Below are 27,013 nucleotides of genomic sequence, written 5' to 3'. Positions count from 1 at the left end.
TCCGCACAATTCTTCTTTTGGCATTAAAAATATACTCAGTTTTCTTCTCCGTCATCATCCAAAAACATAACCTCCCCAATAATCCGCATAATTCGAGTTAGTCTAAGCGATGGAGGGTCTGAACCAGGACGAGTAGCCTATTACGCATGCACATATCAATTGAGGGCCGGGCGAAAGTGTCTTCTATGTCGGAACAGCACGGAGCGAAATTGTCGTCTGCTGTTCGGGAGCTGGAATCGCGGCTGCCACGTGACGCGTGACGTCACGCCGCCATCGATGGCGCTAGTGTCGTCGGCTTCGTTGTCCTCCTCCTTCGTTTGCAGACGGTAGCCAGTGCGTTTTGAGCGCACAAGTGGTGCTTTCGTGTTGTCTTGCAGGAGATTTTTGATGAGGTTTACAAACGCGTGGTGTTCCATTTCGTCGTAGTTGTGTGTTGTGAACCGTATCCTGTGCGGCCCCCGTTGAATCGGTTGTGTTCCAATGGGATATCATCTGTTGGCGACCGTGCTGTGCACCAGCCCAGTGAAATAGGTTAGCCCGTTGTCTTGTAGTTGACCTGTCGTTTTTGTGTGTGTTAAAAGTGTTTCCTTCTGCCACTAGGGGAAACGTTGCTGCCTCGACGAAGACATAGGGAAAATATTGAAACACGCAGGGTACACAATATTCACACGTGAATGCTGTCGCACGAGAGGCTTTTGCTGAGTAGCTTTTTTGGGATTTGGGTTTGTTAATCCGTGGGGGCTTTCGTACGGGGGTTGTGTAAATGACGATGGAATAGCGGTTTCACAAATCTACAGTTGGTCCTGTCGGGAGGGACACATCCATTCCGAGCGTAATATCGCGCTGAAGCCCCCCCAACAGAAGTCTCATCTCCCGAGAGGCAGATTAGTCAGTTTCCGTGGACTCCAAAGTGCCAGGAATGTTTATGCGAGTCAGGCGGACTCTGTGATCGCGCGACTCCGGTTACATTCACTCCGGTTACTTTCACCCCGCTTACTGTCTGCCTCTGGTATGAGAGCATTAGTAATGTCGGCTTTCTCGTGTGTTTGGACGCCCCTCTGTCTAGCTGCTGTCGCGATTACCGAATTCGGAGAGGAAATGTCTCACGTGATTTTCGGGCGAGCTAAGGTATAATGAAACGCCAACTTGAGCCGCACAAACACATGCTTGGATTAAACATTGCGAAAATTACGCCTTTTCCTCGATGCTCGTTTCATTACATTTGTTGGTGCCCCATAACGAAACTATATAGGACACTATCTGTACTACAGATTCTTCTTACAGTTTTTTTTTTTTTAATATCCAGTAAGAGCTTTTGGAGTAACGACAGCGCGGCAACCGTCGTTACATTTATGATTGCGTTACTGTTATTATTATTTCGGTGATCGGTAGAAAAAAAAGTCGTCTAGTGGTGACTAGCGTAAGTGACGCACGCGGCCCGTTGCTGTGGCAACCAGTGTCTCCAAAAAGACGTCATCGATCAGCCACGTGACTGGTGTGTTTGTACTCTACGAGACAGTCTTTTTTTTTTTGTTTTTTCGTCATCATCATTCGGATTATTTATTTCGTTTCGCTCACTTCATTATGCCACGTTCCTAACATCCATTCGTCGGAACGTTCATTAGATATGTGCTGTAAACGTGGATGCTAATGCAACCCCTTTGAACGTCCGGTTGTAAAGTGTGCTGCATCACGACCCCTCAATTTCCGTCCCTTATGTACGGCTGTCATGCCACGCAGCGTGGGGAAGGCCAAAGCTAAAAAAAAAAGGAACGTTTTCTGCGCTTATGGCTTCGATGGCAATCCATGTAGCGATACAGTGTATCCGGAGGAATGAGAGCAATTAAGGAAGACAAGAGCATCATAGTACAGAAACAAATGGGTGTAGGACCAGAATTTGTCCCTCGACAATTAAAAGTCCTCCACCGATAGATATTTGGGCGCTCGTACAAGGGTCGGATGATTGTCAAGTACGTTGTTTGTTCTGTGGAGCGCCCCGCCTCTACGACCTACCTGTAATTTTTGATTGACGTGTGTTTCAGCAACACGCAGCTGTTCCACCATTGTTCTCTCTCTCTGGAGGATAGTGCGCACGGGAGCAATCGTTGGGGTCCATTTTTATTTCAGCGCCACTATACTATAGCCAAAGCTATCTTTACGGAGAACACTTGCTGCTCACGCAACTTTTGTTAGACTTTTATATACAGGGTGTGTGCAGAAAAACATGACCCGCATTTTTACATGTAACTCGTTGTCTACTTAGCCGAGGAACTTCCGGTGGCGCACGACGGCGTATTTATGCGTGCGAAAGCTACAAAAAAATCCTGGAAGCCATATTCAGTGTAAAAAAATTAACTGAGCGCGAAAACATGGGCTTCCATGCATTAGAATAGGGCGGTCATGACAGTGCATGGTAGTGCATTTCGGTCTCATGAGAGTTAGGTGCAGGCACCGCTAGGGGTACTGCCGATGAGCATCCATGTGGGACATCGTTTCGATTTATGCACCGATAGCTCCCCTAGCGGTAGTTGAACACAACTCTCCTACGTGCACCACGTTGCCCTTTCACATACACCCTATTGTCCACCATGTTGACCTATTCTGATGCACGGAAGCCGACGTTTTCGTTGTTCCATTTATTTTTTAAGCTGGGTATGGCTTCCACAATTTTTCTACAGATTTCGCACGCATAAATGCGCCGTCGTGCGCCACCGGAAGTTCCTCGGCTAAGTAGACAACGAGTTACATGTAAAAATGCGGGTCATGTTTTTCTGCACACACCCTGTACTATACTGTGCCCCACATGATCTGCTGGGCCGAGTCTCTTATTGGATAGCCGCATTAAGCACCATTGGTCGAACCCTTTTCGTCGTACTGCTGCTGCTCAGAAATTGCCGTCTTTAATCATTCCAAGTGGAATTTAAATGGTCTCCTCTAATACTCCATTATACTTCAAAATTGTCCCAAAGAAACTGTTCCTTGATTATTACGAAGCTCTGACGACTTACTTCCGTTCCTTCTTGGTGAGACACGAACAGAGATGCCTCTCAGTTTCAGCGGAGATGATCCATTTATAGTAGAATTTTCTTCGAGGGGCATAAATTGGCGGGACGAAAGGGATTCATGAGGTGAGATCATCCCGTTTGAGCAAGGCTGCTCTTCTTGAGAACCAACGACGTTTTTTTTTGTCTAAAGGTTGCGAGGAGAAATGTTTTGAAATAATTGACGATCCGGTGGATATGAATAATGTAATGATAAATAATAATGTAACGATGTAATAAGAAAAAAAAAAATTTTCTACCCAAGCTAGTAGAACGACAGTTTCTACTCTGCAGCTATACCCAAAAGGTAAAAATTGGTTTGAGTAGAAATGTGGTTGCGATACAGCTCTTCCGCGACGGGTAGAAAATGATACCTTTTTTTCTTAGAGTGTATCGTTAACCGCAGACTTTTCAAGACCTCGTGACAACACTACTAATTCCTCCAAAATTAATTACAAGGCCAAGGAGACCCCGGTGGTGTCCAACTAACTGCTGTGTACAACTATAACGCTATACTTTTTTGGCCGACTCCGGTGATACGTAACATAATAGAAGTGAATTGCGATAAATTTTTCATTTTGATATTAATTCGAGCTTATAGAAGCGAGAGCCCGTCGGAGCCTTTTGTTATTTCTTTCTTCTTACTTCCTTTTTTTTAATTTTGTTTAGGGAATAACAAGCCGGCGTGCTGCATGGCTGACCTTTCCCATTTATTTTTCTTTTTTTCTGCCAATAAAAATGCTTGTGCCGATGCTTGTTTCATTACATTTGTTGGCGCCCCCTGACGAAACTAGGCCACTATCTGTACTACAGATTTTTACAGATTTTTTTTTATATCCAGTAAGAGTGTTTGGAGTAACGACACCGCGGCGACCGTCGTTACTGCATGGCTGACATTTCCCCTTAATTTTTTTCCTCTTTTTCTCTGCCAATCAATATAATTAAAAATATTCTGTTTTCTCTGTCCATACATAACTTGTTGTTGCCAAGCAAGAAGCCGTTAAACGTAAGCTTTAAATGCAAGGTACGCGTTGCATCTGACTGATAACTTTGCGTTCTCAGCAGAAGGAAAAGGGCGCATCGCTTCTGTCAGAGACAATTTCGGAAACCTACGTATTGTCCCAAGCAGCACAATGTACTGAAAGTCGAGTGCAATAGGGGTGGACGGGTAGGTAGAAGGCCTTGAACAGACGCGTGAAACTAAAGAACATTGATAAAACACATACCGCCCACCCCTATTGCACTCGTCGTTCAGTACATTGTGCTGCTAGGGGTTGCACATGAACATCATAATCCATCATTCGACTAGAATTTCACTGTACTTGAGCTTCGAGTCGATTCATAATATGCATATTGCTTATCGACAAAATCTCAAGAAATGTAGAAAATTTTTACAAATCCTCGTTGCATGGAGTCACTGCTTTTCCAAATGGTTGGTCTTGTACAGTGATGATTCATGGCTTTTGATCCGAGCTTATATATTAAAGTTAGAGGAAAAGCTACTCGTCAAGTTATTGTCGTGTTACTCCTGGCCATCTAAAGCGGCCGCTCATTACAGACACAGAATAATCAAAGTTCATAAACGGTAGGCTATGAGACATGAATGTTTGTGAGAAACAGAAGACGTGCACGGGGGGGGGGGGGAGGCAGAACAGAGAGCGTTAATTTAAAAGTTTTATGGTGTCAAAAATTACAAACTTACGAAAACAGGAGTTTACATTGTTGACTGCGTCAGATAGGCGTCCACATTGTTTCGGTTCTAAATTAACAAAACTAACCAGCAGCTCAGCTAACACTTAACAAAACCAGCAGCTACGAGAGAACAACAACAACAACAGATATATTCTGATGATGAAGTGGGGAGGTTTTCCACTCTAGGAGTGGAACGCTACCCCATAGCTAGAGGGTCTAATATGAGTGGTGACAATGATGAGTGATGACGATGATGAGCGATGACGATGAGAGATGACGGGAATGATCGGAGCGGCGATAGCGATCCTCATCGTGATGGTGAGAATGTCCGAGAGCGCTGTTAGGGTCACAATGAGTCCTTTAGGCCTGTCGCCTCAAAAAAGCCAACTACATGACGTAAGGCCGCCCTGGAGTGGGCCGCGGTGTCCCAATTGGGCCGAGGATGGTCGACAAGTTGAAGGGACGGCAGCCAAGGGTGGCAAGCTGTGACTGCAGTGTACGCCTCTCGTTGATATAGGTCCGACAGCGGAGGAGTAAGTGTTCTACGTTGGCAAGTACACCACACTCGTTGCACATAGGGCTAGCCTCGCAGCCTAGCTGGTATATAGCGATAGAACGGAGTGAAGGCCACATTCAGACGTAGGCTGTGGATGAGCGACTTCAGGGGACGAGGAAGCTTTGCAGGCAGCCGGTACGACAGCGTTGGTTCTACACTTCCCAAAGATGACCTGGTTGGAATGTCGTGTTGCCACTGTATAGGGTAGACCAGGAATCGGACAAGTTCCTGAGGAGGGGTCTTCTGTCTCCTCTCGAGAGTATAATGGGCATAGAGGGCCGTTGTTGATGTGCAGCGGCAGCGTCGGTCTCGTGGTTCCCAGTTAATCCGCAATGCCCTGGAACCCACTGAAAGGCAACGGAGTGGGAGCGATCTTTTAGGGACTTCAGGGCGCACAGGATATCTATCACCACTGAGGAAAGGGAACCACGGATGCCCATGAGAAACTTATGAGAGAAACTTCAACGCAGCCACAGAAAAAGACACAGTACAGGTTACAGGCAAAATGGCATTACTCAAACTGTTTACATATAGTAATTAATTACTTGAAAGAGCTGATTATGATGTTGATGTCGATTGATAGGTTATTTTGATGGACCGTGACTTTGAGAAAGGCACAGAAAAACGACGACCTCTAACGTGACGGTCTCTACGTTCAGAGAGCCGCAGCAAAGTAATTTTCACTGGAAAATGGTGCTACTACGCCATAGGGCCTGACTACGTCATCAGGCAAGGAGCCTCCAATGAGCTTTTCGGGGTGTTTCTCTAAATTGAAGGTCAGCGAAAATATTTTTCATACGCCTCCCGATATATAGACCGAATGGGTTTCGTGCAATGATAAGCGTCCTTTGAGAGTATTGCGCAGAAACTTTTATCGTTTTTTTACGCAAGCAGCTCGAAAGGTGGTCACATGACTTTCCTTCGTCACGTCACTCTTCGTGAGTCGTCAGCGCACCTTTCCAGTGACTGGACTGGACGCGCAAACATTTGCTCTTCACGCGAGGGCAAAGTCCACTCTTACGAAGAAAGGATGAGCCATCGGTAGACGTCAGCGCCACCAACGCACATTATTCCCGCCGAGGATTATTTTTGCGTCACGTTTCAGGATTCGAGCTCAACTCCGTTCAGTGTCCGCGAATGCGTGCGACGAATATGGCGACTCCCGCAGCTCAGCAGTGTGGCTTCAGTTTCTAGCCAGACTTGTGCCTGTTAATCCAAAAAAGTAATTGATTACCGTTACCATTATAGCTAAAGTAATTGATTAACGTTACAAGTTACTCGACTCAAAATGTAATGGAGTAGCGAGTATAAAAGTAACGCGCTACTCGTAGCGTTACTTTGAATTCATGCGAAAATTTCAGCCCCTGTGTGCTTAAAAAAAAAAAAAAAAGCCCAATTCCCAAGTGATTGGGACAGCTAAAATAGCGCGAAAGACGCGTGCTTCAGAAGTAGCAATAATATTTTCCGCTTACTACAGTAGAATAGCCCAGCAAAGACACAGGAAATTTGTCCCAGAGCATCGTTATTTCGAGTCAGACTCTACTTCAAAAGTAACTGATTACTCGGTAATTGATTACTCAAAATTATAACCGAATTACTTCAAACATTATTCGTTCAGAAATGCAACTGATTACTCGAAAAATTACTCAAAAAGTTATTGATTACAAGTAACGCAATTACTTGTAACGCGTTACGTACAAGTTTGGTCTCTACCTTGTCTCTTCCGTGTCCTTATGTGCTCTATCGATTGCAACTCCGATTTTCTAAAATTCCGCACTTCCATTAACGGCTCGTTAATTAACTTTACTTACATTACTCATTACATTAACTCGTTTCTCCTAGCTCTAGTTGGGTTTGCCGACAACAAACACTAGAACGAACTATTAAATTAGAGATATTATTACCAACTGAACTCACGCGGAGAAATAGATTCCATTTTGGACTGCCCGTGCTCATCACTGTTGATCGATTCCGTGCCTACGCATGGATTTTTGTGTACTGCCTCCGTTTTGAGTCACAGACGTGCTTCAGCGTCAGCTCTGCTGATTTTCGTCTCGTTCGCCTTCTGGAGTTGATCTCCGGGTGCTTTCACTTTGACATGGAAAGTTGTGGCGAAAAGCGCGTAAGAATAGCATTGTAGGAAACCATCATTCCTTTGTGTTGAAGGAATTGCAGAGCTAGTCCTTCTATTCCAACCCAAGTGCAGGAAAAGGGGCATACTTATTCAAAGGTGCACGCAACAATGGTGCCTTCTCTCTCTGCTCACGCATTGTGATGCCTCAAAACGCTATCTATCATCTTATCATGTCACTCATTTCGCAGATGCTTCATTACGAATGGTATTCTGAACGAATAATTACCTTTTGCAGTTGTTCAACGCATCGTGAAACTAGGCCTCATTGAAGTGATTTCGTGTAAACCGGCTAATTGAATTTATTTCATTAGGCACTCGACGTTGTCAGAAAAAAAAAAAAATATATATATATATGAGGTGCACTTTAACAGACACATTATGATCTCCTTCGAGGGAGGTTAATACGATATCGTCACTGACGTCTGACTGACGTCTACTTCCTGCTGTCATTGTGTGCGACGCCCTGGCGGTTGGACGAGTATTCCCCAACGAACATGTCGTCTTTGGAGCGAACAATTCCACCGCATTCCATCCCTGCAAATTGAATACTTCGACAAAAAAAAAAAAAAAAAAAAAGATGCCGAACGGGGACAACAGCTCATCCACCATGATACTTGATACGCGATATCACACAATCGCGGTAGAAAGTTTACCCACTTGATACGGATTGGATTGGATTGGATACCAGGAATGCTGTATGCAGAATCGCAAACATCTTTGCAGCTTTATATATGTATCTCTGCCGACAAAGCCCTCCCCGTGAGGGGTGCACACTGGAGTGAGAGGCAGGCAGGTGAGGAGTAGGGAAAGGGTGATACATCACTGAGACGCTGAGCATATGGAGAGAGGGAATCCTCACAAATAGTTTGCTTTCCCCCACTTCCTGCTGTGGCCACCAGGGTGTAGGACTGCAGAAAAAGATTAGTGAGGTTTGGTGCATCGCCGTTGCGTACGTCAGCAGTGACGTCGTGGTCCTGCACAGTGCTCTCTTTGTTTTGCGCATGCGCCGAACCACCAACGCTATCCTTTACGTACGCGAAGGCGATAGCGTACACTCTAAGAAAAAAAGGAGTAGTTTTACTCCTTTTGGGGACTAAATGCATTACCACAAAAAATAGTCCCTTTCGGGTGTAAATGAAGGTCACAGAGTGGAGACTGCATTTCACGCGCTGTTGTAAGAGTCTCAAGTACATAATTTGTGTGCATGCATGAAAATACTTTGAAGCAAACCGTCAACCGTTATATATCGAGTGATATAAAATCTTGCGCCGTACATAGGGCACAATTTGCGAAGAAAGATGCGCTAACTGTGTCTTACTCTGTGTGGCTGGAAAATTGCTACTTTGGCTGAGTTATATAGCCTTATGGCCTTCAAATTGACCAAGGGCACATGTTTACGTAGACTGTTGCATTCAGGAGACCATTCGCGAAGTTCAGTGACAATTTACAGTCCTGGGTAGTAAATGTCGGGTTAGGGAACTAAAATGGGGAGTAATTGCAGACTAGGGGAGTAGAAGCTGCAATTACTCCCCGTTTTACTCCTCTTTTTCTTAGAGTGTACGATGCAGTAAAACCATATGGAAAGAAGCCTGAGCGTGGGCATCACAGAAGGGACAGGCCCACGCTCAGGCTTTGTGCTTCGTGGATTTCGTCCAGCAAGCTTGCCCGCCGTATAGCAATGGGGTAGGGGGTACCGCACCACGGCGGTGAAACACCCCATCTCATCGTCATCATTTATTATTGTTGTTGTTGTTGATGTTGCACGCGTCTACGCCATTTTATCAGATGCACTGAAACTCCCCATTGACGCCGTTCTCGCGGAACGAATATTCGCCTATCCGGTGACGCTCGTAACTCCGCGACACTTTTTTTAGAAGCCCAAAGAAGTATTTATAATGGAAATACCCGAGTGTCGTGTAAGTGGGCGAAAATTTTCAGCGGAATTATATATGCGCGCCACTCGAAAGACAGGCTGTCCGTAATGGGATACCACACGCTATTGCTCAGGAACTGACGGGGTAAATGGGACTTTTTTTCAGTTGCTCTCAATTTGGCTTTTGATGAACGCGTTTTCGAAACTCTGTACCCCCTCCCTCCCCCTCTCAAGGGTAGAGTAAAAGCGTTTTAGAGAGACAATCTTCTTGCCGGTTTCTGTCCCTCCGCCTGGAATACGCGACATATTTACCGCGATACCGAACGATTTGTCTAACGACACGGCAGATGCCACAAATACAAATCTCGCTTCCGGAAACCGCTATTGTAAACGTTTATTTTAGTTTCCAAGGAAGTTATCCGTTCGAGAATTCTCTCTTACTACGCGACACCTGCGCTGCATCATTTTCTTTTTTTTTTTCTTTCTAAAAACACTGTCATAACCGGCACCTCCAAAGAGTCCACATATTTACTCCTTTCACCCGGAGACGACAAATTTAGGGTAGGCTGATTTATGAATTTTGTTGGCGCAAGATTAAAGCGCCGACGGGGGAAGTTTTTTTTTTCTTTCTTCCTTTCTTTTTTTAAGGGTTCTACGGTTTGAAAAAGGAGGAGGAGAAGGAGGTCTCCGGCTTATTTTTGGGACCTTTCGAGAAATAGCTGACTTTCGTTCGGATCTCGCCCTCTGGATTAGGTTCTCTTTGGCAAAGGAAAAAAAAAAAAGAAAGAAAAGGAGTGAGAGAGGTAGTTTGGAATGATGGCAGAGAAGGAGAGTTGCGCCGAAATGCGAGCCCACTATTTGTGTCTGTTTGCACCCGCCTGACTCGGTGTTGATGAACGGAGCAAATTTAAGGAAAATCCGGTCACATTAGAACGTCGAATATTTGGCTACTTTGTGCCTTGGCGTTAACGAGGAAATCTGCCCTTGTGGAACCAGTGACCTAGCTGCGAGTTTGGCAGTGGCGAATAAATATTGTAAAATTGATTTCATCTACCCGAAATATGTCACAGATACTTAATTATCGAGCAAGTTGCGGGAGTGATTGATTATTCGTCGGCTGAATAGGTGCTGGCGGCCTCTTGCTATCAGGAAAGAAAAAGTGCCGTTGGGAAAGGGGGTGTTGATGGAGAGTGTCTCGGTCGCGAAGCCTACACTCTTAAAAAAAAAAAAAGAAAAAAGAAAAAGAGGGGTGTACTTTAACTCATTTTTCTTGCCACATTATGCAACTCCCTTTTAGAGAGTACAATTAGTGTCAACAAAGGAGTCTCCTCACTCCCTCAAGGGAGTAATATTACTCCCTTACTCCCTGCAGGAGAACATAAACAAAATACAGAAACCGAGCGTTCGGTTTCTGTATTTTGTTTATGCGATCTACAGGACTTGACTCCCCTCTTCGTATACGCTTCCCTGCAGGAGAGTAATATTACTCTCCAGTAGGGGTTAGAGCGTAACCCCTACACTCCAAGAAAAAAAAAAGAACAAAATAGGGAGTAATTGCAGCTTCTAGTTCCCTAGACTGCAATTACTCCCCATTTTAGTCCCCGAACCCAGACATTTACTCCCCAGTACTGCAAATAGTCACTGAACTGCGCAAATGGTCTTCCGAATGCAACAGTCTACGTAAATATTTGCTCTTGGTCAGTTTGATGGCATAAGGCTGTATAACTCAGCCAACTTAGCAATATTCCAACCACACAGAGTAAGAAACAGTTAGCGCTTCTTTCTTCACAAATTGTGCCCTATGTATGTCGCAAGATTTTATATCACTCGATATATCACGGTTGACAATTTGATTCGAAGTATTTTCATGCATGCACACGAATTATGTACCTGGGACTCTTAGAACAGAGCCTGAAATGCAGTATCCACTCTGCGACATTCATTTACTCCCGTGCATTTACTCCCGAAAGGGACTATTTTTTGCGGCAATGCATTTAGTCCCCAAAAGGAGTAACATTACTCCTTTATTTTCTTAGAGTGTATGACTCCGTTTTTGAGAGTAATTGTACTATGCAAAAGGGAGTCATATATGTCGGTCAAGAAAAAGGAGTTAAAGTACACCATTTTTTCTTTTTCTTTTTTAAGAGTGTGCAGATGACGGATGGAGACCCTGGATTGTTCCCTGGACAAACTGCGACCGAATATCGATTGCTGTACAAAGTGTTATTCACACAGCAGAAGCGAGAGTCAAGTCGTAAAGGACATACTCCTCAGTTGCTTTGAAAGCACTACGAAGTTATACCTCGAAGAAACCCAGCCAATATGCGTTTTGTGACTTTTCGTTTCTTCCTTTCCTTGTTTTTCTCATTTGTGCCCGATTTATCTCTAACCTACTCCGTGTAGGAAGTACATCCCGATTCTCTTCTTTTCTGTTGTCTCATCCTTTTATTTTTTTTTAGTCTCGCTTCATCGCGCTAACGTGGATGTATACGTCAGGGACGTACATGTTCGCCAAGGCTTGCGAATTGATTAAAACACTTGGTGGAGCAGATAAGGCCGTATCTTCTTTAGCCGCCCGAGATAAGTAGAGTGAAGGAGTAGCCCCCTCAACTGTCGAGTAAAAATAAGCGCAGGGCGCGAAAGTAACGTACAAAAGAATATAACACCATCCTTATTGCATATGCAAACATGTTCTTGCGCGTTTAGAGGCGTAAGGCGCGCGAATTTTACTTTTCCTCACTTACTGGTCTTAGCAAGCCGGAAAGAAGGCTTCTTCATTGATGGATGACGCTTCATTTTTGTCGGAGCTGTCTGTGCCTCGACATTTTATTGCGCTGTAGCAAAAAGCTCGGCTCGTCGTCTGTTTCCGCTGTACATCAGCGCAGCGTCGTCTGCTAAGTTGTGTTTCTTCCAGAGGTTTGTTCTTTAGGGAATGATTTTTCTTTGTTCCGCTCGAGGACGCTCCAATCTTTCGCTGCCGCCGTGGGAACCCCTGTTGCCAGAGCGAGTTTCCAACTAGCGTGCTGGCTCGCAAGGCAATTTGGGCCTGTCTATATCTAAGCCTTCCAGTCGAGAAGTATGTGGTCCGTCAGTGTTAGTTCTTTTTATTAAAATGGATTGCCATTGCCTACTATGAAGTACAACATTTGTCTTACGCACTCTAAAAAAATGCGCGTCACACGTGGAAGATTAAAGCAGCAGGCATACAATTGAACCTCTGTATGCAATAAGGGGATAAGTCGAAAAATCCCAAAATGAGAAAATGGGCCTGATATGATTGTCCGTCCCATTGACGCACATGCATTTCCCGTTTTTTACCATGCTGTAGCGGGCCAACAAATCGCAATAAGGTCCTAAGTTTTCATTGGCAGGTGCATACTGATATGTCGATGTCATTGCAACAAAAATAGTAAAAAGAGGATAAGTCGACTTATCCCCTTATTGCATACAGAGGTTCAATTTTATACTGCAGGCTCACTTGACAGCCTGGGTGCCCACTGTATACAAACACCACAAATTTCCTTCAAATCCACCTCGTAGTTTTTTGAGAAAATTCAGATTTAATATTACGGACAACCCTGTGTCTAAGGTCCGACACGACCTCTGCAGTTCACGCCATGTAGGGCGGCGAACATAAACGTGCCAATAACAATGGGAGCGTACAGCGACATCTGTGGACCGCTACCATCACCACGTCGGCTCGTCGGACGTGGTGCATTTTTGCGTAGGTGGCTCTCATATGGTGATTCTGCTGACAGTTCATTTCCACGATGTACCAATGTTCTTGCATTTTGAGAGAATATATATGTCACGAATTATCTCGCATGAACAAACTTTTCAAAGAAAGTTCAAGAAGCAGGCTACTTAGCCCATGACTTAGCCGACAGAGGGTTGGGGACATGTAACACTGTTGCTCGGCGCGATTGTTTCCCGCAAGGCGTCGCCCCGCGTCTTTTCACCGCAATTTCAGTTGTGATTAAAAAATATTTAGAGTTTTCTGTCGCACATAAAATATTTGCAGTGTGAGTTTCTTTCGGAATAAGTTTTCAAATGCTGCTGCCAATATTAACGGCTTGCTTGCTAAAAAATGGCGTCTTTTGGTTTCGCTTCCGTCGGTCACTCCCACATGCCGTGAATAGCTGAAAGAAACGTTTGCGGCATCCGTTCGTTGGTTATGCTCCGTCGCTTTCCCACGATTGCTACACAAAGCCTAGAAGTCGGCCCAGGACGCACATTTCCCCAGGGCGTCAGTCGTGACGTTGCCCACATACGTGAGGCCGACAACGCAAGCCCTATCATCACCACCACCACCACCACCACCACCACCACCACCACACAAAGCTTCTTCTTTGAATCCCGGTTGGTCGCGGGAGGTAAATATTGCTTCCAGCACCGTCGAAATTACCCATGTGCGCCCCCACAGAAATATGGGCTGACTCACTAAGTCTCCTCAATTATCGTTATTGAATTACAGAGCTATGAATATGTCCACGTTTCACCATTGAGATGACTATGCAAATCCCAGTTCCAGTGTAAATACAACACTGATCTTCTAAGCCCGTCTCTTTGTTTCCTCGTAATCTTTTAACACAAAATGACAAAAGAACGGGAAACGCCTTCCCTCAGAATGGTCCATTCTTTGCGGAGTATTCGATATATTACAGAATTGCGTAAGGATTTCTGTCGATCTGCGACACTTCCGTGGGTGAGACCCGATCATTCGGTGACAACTGCAATGCCCGAGGCTGCTGGTACTTCCACGGCTGACGAAAGAAAATTTAACGGCAAGAATGCTCGAAATGAAATTCTTGCATCAAATGGAGTCAGCTTCGATGGTTTCGTTCTTCGGGCACGAAAGGGAAAGTTTGTTGCTAGGAGACGGACATGATAAAGTCACCGCATGTGAAAGTTTGCCTCGAAAAGTTACCGGAAATACATAAATACCCGTACAATGAGCACAGCTTCTGCGGGTTTCTCAGTTAATTAGCTCCGCCTTCTTGTCCCAAATGGGGGTTTCGTCCAAAAACATCCATTGAAAAGACGCTGCAGCATGAGGCTATTTCAATATGCCGTTAACCCCCGAAGAAAAGATAGACTGGAGAGGGCGGTGTGTGAAAGGAAACATACCGAGTGTCTGCGCCTCGACATCGGTAAACCGTCAAAGGGTGCCGAATTTTTTGAATAATCTCGAGCGGCTGCTGCTACTGTTCATGCTACCCTGGGATCTGTTTTTTTTTTTTTTTTTTTTTTTTCTATCGCAATGTTATTTCAGGAATTACCGGTTCAGATAATCGCAGTCACGTACAATTAATGTACCAAGCGCGATGCAGGTTCAATGATTCCCATTCAGATGAGAGTTGGCACATACAGAAAAGTGCTAGTTTACCCAATAGACGAGTTCAGAAAATCCCAGTGCTCTTTGCGCACGCATTGCATTCTGGGCGCTTGCTGAGCGGGGAAACGAAGAATGATCCTTCACATTTTGCTTTCGCTTACCTTCACACGTCGTAGACAATGGACCGGCAGGGGAGAAATCTGAACGGTTTACAGGCCACCCGTTTCTTCCGTACTAGTAAACTCCCACAGTTCTAAGCGGCGCTAAGCACTCTGGGATCTTCTGCACTCGTCTATTCCGCTACCTTTAGTGGTACCCGTTCTTTCTCTCCTGACCATTTCTATTATAGCTCCCACTGGACTAGCGTTCAAATGAGAACTGCTGTTGAGCGATGTCCGCTATACCAAAGAACGTGATGGGGGGGTCGGACTTGGTTGAGGGTGCGTTACTCTTTGCTCTCCCATCTTCATTTCGGCATACTATGTGCGTGTGTTAAATAAATATTTTTCGCTACATCATTTCATTTTTAATTCCGTTTAGCGCCGCGAGGCAACTGTGGCGGCGTGCAGAAGTGGGCAGTGACAGGAAGGAGTTAGTATGTGGCCGACTTGAAGGTTAACTATGCCGTGACTAACGGAAAACCGAGGGAAAACCTGAGACTGTGGCAGACTCGTACGTAACGCGTTACAAGTAATTGCGTTACTTGTAATCAATTACTTTTGAAGTAGAGTCTGACTCAAAATAACGACGCTCTGTGACAAATTTCCTGTGTCTTTGTTGGGCTATTCTACTGTAGTAAGCGGGAAAAAAATATTATTTCGACTTCTCACGCGCGAGTCTTTCGCGCTATTTTAGCTGTCCCAATGACTTGGGAGTTGTTTTTTTTTTCTTTGAAGCACACAGGGGCTGAAATTTTTGCATGAATTCAAAGTAACGGTACGAGTAGCGCGTTACTTTTATACCCGCTACTCAGTTACATTTTGAGTCGAGTAACTTGTAACGTTAATCAATTACTTTAGCTAGAAGAGTAAAGATAATCAATTTCCTTTTTTGGAGTAACGGGCACAAGTCTGGACGGTGGTTGCTTTTACCCACTCGGCCGCTGGGCAACGTATGTTTATTCTAATCGCTGGAAAGGTTTTATCCACGCTGTGCTTACCAGTAAATAGGGAAACATCTAACACTGGCCGTGCCAACGGATGACTGCGCGCATTAAAGAACCACCAGGTGGGGTCCACAGCGGCGTCGCTCGTGATCACAGTTGTCTGGCGACGTCCACGAATTATTAAATCGTTAGCGACTGGGAGAGGAAGTGTGTCCGTTCTCTGTACCGAGAGAGAAAGGGGTCGTACCTTTTCCGTGTATTCACACGAGCGACATTCCCCCAGAAGCAGAAGATGCGAAAAGAGTCATAGCTTTCTGCTGTCATGTGGGCGCGAGCGCTCAACGTCGTGTCTTCACGTACACTGCTAACCGTGGGGAATATCCTGCTACACAGCCACAACATATTCCGTAGCAGACTACAGGAAAACACGCTGACGGTGTCGTCTGCTAAGTGTCGTCTGCTAAATGCGAAGTACGCCACGCCCGATATTCTGCACCGTGTGAATGCTCACATAACACGGAACGGAACTTCGCCTCTGTAAGCAGTCAACTATTAAATGGCGACTAATCTAAATGCTTTCTAGGACGTAATTACATCTTGCCCGTACTGCGCGGAAATTCGACGACACAAAATATCCTCGAGAGCCAAAAGGAAAAAAAAAAAGAGAGAGACGTCGAATCGCGTGCATTGAGTGCTCTGATATGGCCCGCATGTCTCTTAGCTGTCGAGGGACCAAGCCGGTAGAAGATCGCGTTTTCAGAATGTACTGTTGCTATGGGGGTTTAAACAAACACGTCTGCTTCAGAAATGCCACGGCCATTGAAAATCTACTAAAGCGAGGCCTTCACCACCGTTTTCATGTTCAGTAGCGTGAGTATTAACACGAGAGGACAGTGTCCAACGGGGAATGAAGCCAACGGCCATTGACCACAATGCTCTTTCACACGCATCGTGGCGTTAACGTGCATTTTCAATCCTCATTGGAGACTGCCCACCCGTGGGTGTTAGACGCATTACGTTATATTGCGCTTGTAAAAGTTGGTCGCTTTTGCTGGTGGACTGCAGATTATCCCATGGCGAATTTAGGATGTAGTTCGTTACCGGGACCACTGCGAACCAAAGAAAATAACTAGGTAAATGTTATGTTTTTACCTGAAGCAGGAGCAAATTAGGAACGAAATCAGGAATGACCCTCTTATATTGCGTGAAACGTATAAAAATTAAATTTTATCGTCCGTTTCTTGATGGCGATCCGCCATCTTGGCTGAGGACCTGCTGACCTAACCCGAGGCACAGTCTCGAGGCCTACCGCCTACTGCGTGCCTGGGGGGGGGGGGGGGGGGGGGCAGACCGTCCTCTCTCAATTTGTAGAACCTAACTTAACCTAACCTCACTAAAGTGGGATGATTTAGCCCAATTCTCTTGCAAGTTTCGAATCCGTTAGGCTTAGCATTCCCGTGTTTCTCCTGTGCTAAAAGTGAATCAGATGGGGTTGTTGAAATGCCTATAAAAAAACCTTCTAGTTCACAGAATTTAAAATTATTACATTTTTAGATTCAGTTTATGAACTTCTTTCACTTCTATGCAATATTTACCTTTTAAACGCTTTCACAAATGTTTAAAAACGAGTGGTCCCGGTAACGAACTACAGCCTTGGATTGTAACTACATTTTGGTTTCAATGACTTTTCTTTACCTTACTTACTTAACACCTAGCTTTACTTCGCAAAAAGCTCTCGCTGTCAGTGACGCACGGTAGACGCTTTATCACCATGTATACACTGTATTCCATGTAGTAAGGTTCTCACATAAACAAAAACCCACTGTTCTCATTGTTTTTCTTTTTTTTTTTGTGTGTCTGAAGCCGGTCGTGCTCCTATCAATAGCCGTATGCCCGACTGAACTCTTAGCTGCGGCAGGTCTTCCCTCCCTCGAAGTGAGAACCAAAATTCGAGCGTTTAAAGTTACCTTGGAGTATCTGCTATGACCAAACCTGTATCCAGGCGAATGAATATGTACGTTTTTCTCAGCGGGGTAGTTCACGTCTGAAGCACGCAAAGTACATAGCAATATGGGTTCCGTACTGACTGTCTGAAGAATTCGTTTCTTCCTCTGAGCGTAGATGTTTGGAACCCGCGGATGTTATTGCATGTGACACCCTGCCATCTTTCGTTGAGGCTGTCACAAGCCTGTTTCATTTTTTTCTTCTTTTTGTCTTTTTTTTTTTTCAGGGACACAGCAACTCGTAAAACAGTCATTTTTTAGCAACTAGTTTTATATAATAATGAGTGTTCTTTCTACTCTTACGTATTTCTTATTTCTTTCCTTTTGTTCAGGATGTTCCAACGATTTGTATTTGGGGAATGCCCACCCTTCTACGGCATTGTGCCAGAAGTATCGCAAATAAATAAATAAATAAAATAAAACGAACAACTCGAGTGCAAAGAAAATATTGAATCTGATTCAACGTATCTAAATCTACCGCTGTCTTCTTTTGCGCACGAAACTTATTTTCATTCTGCGCTCACTAATGAATACGATATTGAAATAGGATCAAGAAGGGGGATGTCTCGGTTCGTTGCTTCGTTTCGAGATTAAGGGAAATGACGGAGGTTAGCCAAGTGCAGCGGAGGAGTTCCTTTTTGGCATCACGTTAGAATGCCATCTGCTGACGAAGCCCCTTTCTTCTTTTTTTTTTCTTTCCCCCCTCTGGAAATATTTGCGTCGATAACATATGTCGGAAAAAGAGGTTCCTTTAGGCAATGCATTCTTAAGATCTTCGTAGGCGGGACTCTGATATTTTAAAGCTTTCTGACTCCGTGATGTTCCATGTATTTTTGTCGGGGTATCGTGCGTTGATCCGACTGGGTGGTTTTATCCGGCATATAGCTTCCCCCCCCATGGACTGTGCTCGTAACTTACACTACAGGTTTTCCCGCTCATTTTAATCCATTGGTCACTCAATTTGATCCAAGCGCTACCCAAATTAATCCAGTGCTGAACCAAATTAATCCAGACACCAACCAATTTAATCCAAGCGCTACCGAACTTAATCCAAGCAACACATGCAAATGCATTCCGTATGTATTCAGTCATGTCATGACTGGATACACAGTAAACAATTGTATTAAATTGGGTAGCTCTTGGATTAAATTGGTTGGTGTCTGGATTAATTTGGTTCACCACTGGATTAAATTGGGTAGCACTTGGATTAAATTAAGTGACAAATGGATTAAAATGAGCGGGAAAACCTGTAGTTGCGCTAACGCCAATTTTGATGCGCAACGATCACATTTGACGAAATGAAACGTCTTTTTTTGCGATAAAACTATAAGGGTGGCGTATTGTAATAAAAGGTTGTTGGTTTGGAGAGTAAAATTTCTGTCGCATTTCCATGGCGCTGCAGTCGTAAAGCCGGCTGACAAAAAGCAGTCCCGGGAACTGCATGCAAGAAGAAGAAGAAAAAAGAAAAAAAAAAAACGAAATCGAGAACGGTAATCCCTTTTCGGAAAATATCTTTCCCCGAGACCAATGTAAACAAAAGCCATTGGAGATAAAAACGGTAAGAAAAAGGTTGCATTCGCTGGAGCGACGCTTTTATTTAAATTTCCCCTCTCCTCTTTTTTTTTTTTTTCTTTTCCTATACAATCGCTTTTTGCATTTCTTTTATTTATTTTTCCCTTTCGGTATAGAAGCAGGATTGCGGTACGTACGTCGATTGTGATTCTGCTCGATATTATTTTGTTGCCCGTCCACGAATTTTTAAACTGCGCAGTAGTGTACCTATACCAGATACCAAGTCTGTCGGTGCAACGCAGAGAGCCTTATTTCATGGTTCGAGTTTCTTTTGTCTTTTTCATCCGCTGTTAAAAAAAAAAAGAGAGAAAAAAGACCGGTTTTAAGAAGGTATCCTTAAAGTTCGCTTTGCCTCATAAACGCCAAACGTGTGGCGGAGCACGCTTTACAGGGTCAAAGCAACGGTGTGGGCGAGTTGGTACATACGCGTTACATGCCCCGCGTTTCTGTTTCCCGGGAAAAACCCGAGAACGAAATGTCATGTGTGTTTTAACTATGGTTGCGTGTAAAAAAAACAAACACGCTGTCCAATTTGGTATTGTACTACTAAATATAGCCTGCACTATTGCTGGAACAAGTTCGTGAGTGCGTATTTTATATTGAACAAGAAATTCATCAATAAATACAGTGAACCCTCGTTAACATGACCCCCGATAATCTGACATACGCGCTTTACGACCATACTCATGGGGAACAATTTAGTGAAACCTCTGCAAATGTCCCCCGTTAATATGACAATTCCGCGTTATGACCCAAATTTTCGGGAAACGACCATGGTCATAATAACGAGGGTTCACTGTATAGTTAAAGCGGTACGAATATATTTGCCACGATTTATATTATTTATAAAATAGAGTGAACCCTCGTTATTATGACCATGGTCGTTTCCCGAAACATTTGTTCATAATGCGGAATTGTCATATTAACGGGGGACATTTGCGGAGGTTTCACTAAATTGTTTCCCGGGAGTGTGGTCGTATAAAGAGCGTATGTCACATTATCGGGGTGTCATATTAACGAGGGCTCACTCTAATTTGTTTCGACCTATTCGTTGGGGATCTCAGAAGACGACACTCTCTTTTGACGGATTTTGCAGACGGACCCCATTCAGTGTGATTCTAATTGGAGTACGTGTCTTTGGGGCTCATTAATTAATTTCATACCCAAGCAAGTTGCGCATCTGGAAGAACGTTCGATATTCGTGAGGCAGAATACAAGCCCGCGAGAAGAGCAGTCTGAGCGTTTCTCAGACTCATTGGGATCCGAGTTGATTCGTCGGTCCTAGCCCGGCCAAACTGGGAGATGGAACGTCACCATCAAGTCGGCCACATCCCTCGACGGTGACACCACACGAGAACGCCAGGAAGTCTTGATTATCAAATATAGTTTGCGTGGTAATTTTAGTAAATATTTATATTGACGGCGGCTACAACGACTTTGGTTCTCGTTTGCCCGTTTCTTCCCCATTTCAGAAGGCATCAGCTTTGCCCCGATGCCTCTTAATAATACAGAAGGTTCATTGTGTACGGTCGCTGTTTGATTGTAAAAGTTCATTGATTTTCCTGCCAGAAAGTGCGTTTCAAGTCACTTCTCCACGTTTGTTCAATTGTCTAAGCGCCGCATTGTGTGAACACGCGAGATTAATTTTGATTAATGCAATTGATTGCTATCTGTTGAGTTAGCAAAGTTTATTTGGTCGGAACGTGTTTCACCTTAATCGTATCGTTTTCGTAGAGCGATAAAACTCCATATCAACAGAGCTACAGATACGGTCGTGGGAATTTTATCTCAACTGGTGTTGACAGGGAGGGCAAAGAACACGGAAAGTCTCAACCGAGTCAATCAAGTTTATTGTGTACGTTAGTCACTTTGAAACATAGTTTGGGCTAAGCCTGCAAAATTAATTACCGCATTAAGTCGACTATTTTTACGCTCCTATGCACTTGACCAGTCAACAGGATAAACCACATTTTCCCGGACGGGAACATTACTTTTAACGACCTCGGCCGGTACTCGGATCATCTTGAATACAACTTCAATGGCACGAAATACCTTTATAAATACAAACACTCGTTGCTCCATCAGCACTATGCTGTCGTCGAAGCGAGCGAGCCAACACTAGCGAAAAAATGCGCGCAAGTCCGTCATGTTTACGACGTCACCCCCAGCAAAAATCACGGTAAATTTACCGCCACCGAGACTTGGCAGTTCCGTGACAACCTCCTTTCTGCAAAAGTTACTGCGTTGCCATGCCAACGGCGGTGCCTTTCGGCACCGTGGCGAAAGGGACGTGGCCAGTCTCAAGAAGCCATGATGAAAGACATCACGTGACAGCCCCGTCGCTATAGTAACAACGGCGAATGCGCGAGACGCGCCAGCAACCAAGACCACCACCTCAAAACAAAACGGTTAAGTGTCCGTCAATGACGAGCGTGCTTTCGTGCGGTCGTATAACTATCGAGAGGCTGCGATTGGCTGAGAAGGGGGAACAATGACGTTGCCAATAATGAATTATAGCGCTCGGCGGAGAGTGACTCGTTAAATTAGGAAGCCCGTGAAGTGGAGAGCGCCCCCCCTCCCCCTCCTCCTCTTTCAAAGGAGCTCTGGTTGTATTTGTCCGCTCCTCCCTTATTCGTGTTTAGTCTAACCTGCTTATTCTCGGATATAGAATTCTGTGTTTGCAGAAAGGCTGTTGATCCCAGTCGACCGAGATCGATTATTCCACAAGTGCCTATGGTCACTAGTGTCCCTCGTGGCGTCAAGGGGGCGCCCACAAAAGCCATTTTGCTGCGGGCTATATATAGGAACCAATAACCGTCCATCATATTCGTGCAAGCTACGCACAAATGCAACATTTCCTTCTCCCGAATCTTAATTGTCCGACGAAAGGTTGATTGATATGGCTATACGCGAAGTTGGCTCACTTGGCGCGGGTATAATGTGGAACGGAACAAAAGCGAGTTGTTCTCGAGATAAGCACTCAGCGAAAGTCCTTCTCGGAATCTTGGTTTCCTCTGGGCTCGGGGGAAGGGGGGAATACGTTTAATGCAAAGTAAAAAAACAAAAAAAAAAAAAAGAAAGAAGGGAAAGGTTAGCCACGGTGTAGGCTTGCTATTCCCGGCTGTATGCTGGGCCCGATCGTCATTGCAGACAGGGAAATGAGCAACGGGCGTTTTAAATCCGACGAGGAAAAAAAAAAAAAAGGAAATGTTTACATTTAATCTTATCCGGGGCGGCACATATGAGGCAAGACGATATTATATAGAAAGAGATGTATATTTGCCGAGCGGTAACATACATTGGTTGGCCGGGAAATTGGCCGACTTGGTTGGCTGGAGCGACTGAGATTAAGGACAAATGTTTTTGTCCCCCAGACTTGATTCGTCTGGGAGTAAGGATAAATTGGATGCGAAGAAAAGCTCGTCGCATGGAGGATCGGTATGGATTTCATTGGGAGATCCCCGGTTTAACGATCACTTGGTGCTCAATCCTCCGAGGGTCACGCTGTTCAAATTCATAGGCTTCGGTTTGGGATAACATTGTTTGGATAGATGGATTCTTTGAAGTGTTTAACTTTTTTTTGCACGAGGTGGTTCCGTACGGAAAAATTGTCTCGTACAAAATGTTGCCGATTCACGAGTGGAATAATAGAAGAGACGTCTCGCGATACGGAACGCCCTTCAAAGTGAAAGTAGACGCCGAAACTATGAACGATCTCTTTCTTTCGTCTATGAAAAATGAGGAATATGTAATTCATCTAGCCTCGTCGAATCGCCACACGAGACGCTGCGATCGGCTGACAGCAATACGTAGAGCCGCTTACGATTCTCTAATACCCATTTCGGACACAATCTAAATTTAGTGCATTAGATTTAGACCCTGTGCGGTATAAAACGGCGTCCATTGCGGTTTCCCTTTTACTTTGCCGTGTAGAACACATTATGAAATGCTGACGTTATACAAAATATGCAATGTCATTCCATCGATGTGAGAGGGGAAAAGAGATGGGAATGGGGGGGGGGGGGGGGGGACGATTGGGAAATGCAGTTTCATGTCTCGCGTTTTCTTCATGAACCGGAGTGCCATGTACAGTGAACCCTCGTTATTATGACCATGGTCGTTCCCGAAAATTTTGGTCAGAATGCGGAATTGTCATATTAACGAGGGGATTTGCAGATGTTTCACTGCATTGTTCCCCAAGAGTATGGTCATAAAGCGCGTATGTCAGATTATCGGGGGTCATATTAACGAGGGTTCACTGTATTTCACACTTTAGAGTTGGACGTCTCAAAGTGGGTAGATGAATACTGCTTTTTGGTGCGCAAAAATTAAGCAGGTCGCTGATGCATGTGCAGTACATAAGCTGGATGGGGTGCTATACTTGCCTCTAAAATAGTGACTTTTAGTATATACTAAAACTCACTAATAACGCGCTTCAATGACACATTAAACGACACAGAGAAAAAAAAAAACACGCCAAAGAGAGGTCTCGTGCGAGGCAGCAACGTTACCCTTTGGGGTCATGATGTCACCCTTTGGAGCGGGACCAATGATTGTATGGTGCAGTCACGTGACCGGCCTCTCGGGAAATGCTGTGGACATGACGCAAAGGTCAACGGAAGGGACGTCGTCGGGCCGTCGGTTGGCCAAGCGACTGAAAGCCAAGGCTCTCGCCAGGGAGTCCCTCACCAGGCAGGTCCTGCAGGGGTTGCTGGCCAGGACACTGCTCAAAGGGGCCAGGGGCCTGCCATGGCTCGCATTTCTGGTAAATGCTTCGTCTCTGTGTATTATTATTATTATTATTATTATTTTACTATGGTGCACGTCGGAAAAGGATATTTGTCGGACGTGGCTTCTTTTCAGAGGACTTTGTAACCTTAACTGGTATTTAGTTTTTTTTTTTTTTCTCTTTCTCCCCTGGTGGTACGAGGAGGAAAAAAAGTTGCCAGTAGAAGGCGAAGAACGCTGATTCCATGTTTCCATTCCATGTAGTCTGTCTGGGTTTGCACAATTTTCCACCTGTTTGCGTGTAATGCTTGACAATGGGAAACACAAAGGCCAAAGCAAAACAAATTTGAATGCGCTTTTGCAATTAACACCCACGCTTGCAACGAGTCAAAGATATCGGCTAAATTCCTAATATTCTTCCCTGTCAAATACTGTGTTTTTAACTCGGGTTATCGTCTATAATGAGATTACTTGCTGAGCGAAGCTGTGAAACCGGCATAATTTTTCTCTCGCAAATTAAAACACCATTTTTAACACCATATTCCCAATTCGAATGGGGTGTAAAAAAAGGTGTATTCGAAGTAAACGCCTGTTTCAACACCCCACTTTACACCCTTCATGATCGACATTGGATAAACGTGCTGTATGTCCATATTAGAACTTTAATAATGCTCTTCTTGCACCCTTTGCGGGATAGAAAATGTTTTTTTTTTCTGTTTTTTTTATAAGGGTACACCTTTCTTGAGCGAATAACGGTGCAAAATGAATTACTGTGTACCTGCAAGTGGTTCTGCCGGCAGCGGTACAACAGCGGAAGCAGACAATTCCCGACATGCCTTGCGCAGCCAAGGTGGCGTTCATCAAATTTGTACCAGAAATCCACTAGTTTTGCTGATCGCAAGGGGTATCCATTTCAATCCTATCCAATCCAATCCACTTGCCAACAGTTAGCGAACCAGTCACACCGCACATACAAGAGACCCTGCCGACAAACAAGCCTGGCACACTGAACGACAGGAACACGTCCCTTCTTTCAACACGCGGCGTCCTGCAATAAGCCTGTGTCTCACTCGGACGATGACGATGAAATGGAAAATAAGCCACGATCATTGTGGAGCAGAGCAGGAAAGAAGTGAATGCTGACGCTAAAGAGCATGGGGTGTTATGAGAACCTCATGCTCGAGGGGATCCATGGACGCCGACACTTTCGGCGAAAGCACGACCCCCCCCCCCCCCCCTCATCAGCAAGCGGGTCATCTTTACGAAATTAGCCTGCCTTAGTTACGCTTAATTTTCTAGGAGTTCATTAATCGTCTCGAAGATAGTCGTGTTCAGAAAAAAAGAAAAATCTTGGCGCTAAGTGCGAGACGCTCTGCCATCTCTCGGAGCGTCTGTTCTATTGTTGCATTTTTTTTTTCTTTTTACGGTGGAATAGCAAGGGTTTGCACGTTCAACAGCAGCGTCTTCGTCTCCATCATCTCTCCTTCCGTAGTGATATACATGGTTGGCCAGCCAAGAAGCAACGCATAGACGCTCGGCAGGGAACCTTGCTTGCCCACGAACGAAATTTCTCTGCACATGTGCCCTCATTTGTTCTCGTTATATCCCTGTTTTCATGTTCCTTCCAGAGAGCATACTATGCAAGTTGCATGCACGAAAGCTCGTTTTAAATAGATGCAGATACCGTTTAATGTCGTTTCTGAATCATCCACCGCACTAGAAAAAAAGCACGGCACTTTTTCCTATAAAAAGAAGAAAAAAAAAGCTTTTCGTGTAGTATACGTGTCGCTTGTCGGCGATGTAATTTGAACAGACGATCAAACCGCTGACGACATGACGTCAGACACAGTTTGCGCCCGTGTTTTGTCGTCAAAACCTGTCACACCGTCAGCGTTTGTCGCGCTGTCGGTCAGAGTAGTGTGACAGCAGTGTCTGGTCAAAACAAAGTTTGTCTTTGATCAGTGTCGTCGGCGTGTCGTTGTGACGTCTCTCTATATAGTGTGACAGCGCCCGCCTTTAATAAGGCATAATTTGAGACAGACATACAGTGTCAGTTAAAAGACCATCCCAGCCAGCCACTTGCATATTTGCGGGCAACGGTGAAACTCCTCATAAATTGATTCCCAGAGCCTTACCCGGTCTGAGCATGTCTGAGGAATTTTAAATTCTCACATGGCAGGCAGCTCGCAGCGCTCGTAATGTTTAATGAGGAAAGTTAGGCTCTGCGCGCTTTCGAGCAACCATCGTCTAAGGAAGCACACTTTCTTGCATTCAGCGTGTTTCTCATGTCGGGTGGCGCTGCTGTCGTGATTTTGCGGTTCGAGATGGTAATAAAGGGGCGTCTTTTCAAAGTATAGTATAGAATGTGGTTGCCGCCTAGTACAGGGTACTGGATTGGATTGGATTGGATTGGAAAAAGAAAGAAAAAAATATGGAGAGGTTAGTCCCGACCCAGTCAGAACTGGCTACTCGAAAACGCGTTTGTGGGTGGAAAAAAAAAAGAAAGAAAGTTAGCTACGAAAAATAGAACAAACAAACAACCATAAACAGGAAACAAGAAAGGGGTAGAAGGGGGGTGTAGCAGGATAAAGCATGAAGGAAAACGGGGAAAAGGAAAGGGGGAGACGTTCGACGCCTGGAAACACTCACTGCACAATGTCAAATAATGTTAGGGAGTGAATTTTTCGGGTTAAATGCCTTTCTCAGATTCGGGGGGGGGGGGGTAGGAATCGGGTGCTATTTTTAAGCCTGTAATTCGGGGAGAAATCGGGCGATAATTGTGCCTTCGAGTGTTATCGGGTGTTTTGTTTCTCATTAAGACCTTTCCTAATATTTTTTCTTCTTTTTTTTTGTGTGTATGTATGGGGGGTGTACCCTACCGGCACTAATCCCCGAAGGCACAGACAGCACCTTGGCCCAATATTGGGCCGACATTGCCAATATCAGTCCAGTATTGGGCCAAGATGTTGTTCTG

General features: G+C 44.8%; 1 protein-coding gene across 10 annotated transcripts in view; it reads left to right on the top strand.

The window, feature by feature from the left end:
• Nucleotides 1-27,013, top strand: part of LOC135401580 (CUGBP Elav-like family member 2) — a 254,196-nt gene that overhangs the window by 132,965 nt on the left and 94,218 nt on the right. The window contains exons 1-2 of one of the 10 annotated variants that reach the window (XM_064634079.1): nucleotides 343-531; nucleotides 23,878-24,076. The exons of the other annotated variants lie outside the window; for them this stretch is intronic. Of the exons in view, the coding sequence (XP_064490149.1) occupies nucleotides 23,912-24,076 (165 nt within the window). The 5' untranslated portion in view covers nucleotides 343-531; nucleotides 23,878-23,911. Of the gene's footprint in view, nucleotides 1-342; nucleotides 532-23,877; nucleotides 24,077-27,013 lie in introns of those variants that run through there. 10 annotated transcript variants of the gene reach the window in all.

Source organism: Ornithodoros turicata, chromosome 7, assembly GCF_037126465.1.
Source record: "Ornithodoros turicata isolate Travis chromosome 7, ASM3712646v1, whole genome shotgun sequence".
Taxonomy (NCBI): domain Eukaryota; kingdom Metazoa; phylum Arthropoda; class Arachnida; order Ixodida; family Argasidae; genus Ornithodoros; species Ornithodoros turicata.
This window is presented reverse-complemented; position numbering and strand designations above follow the sequence as displayed.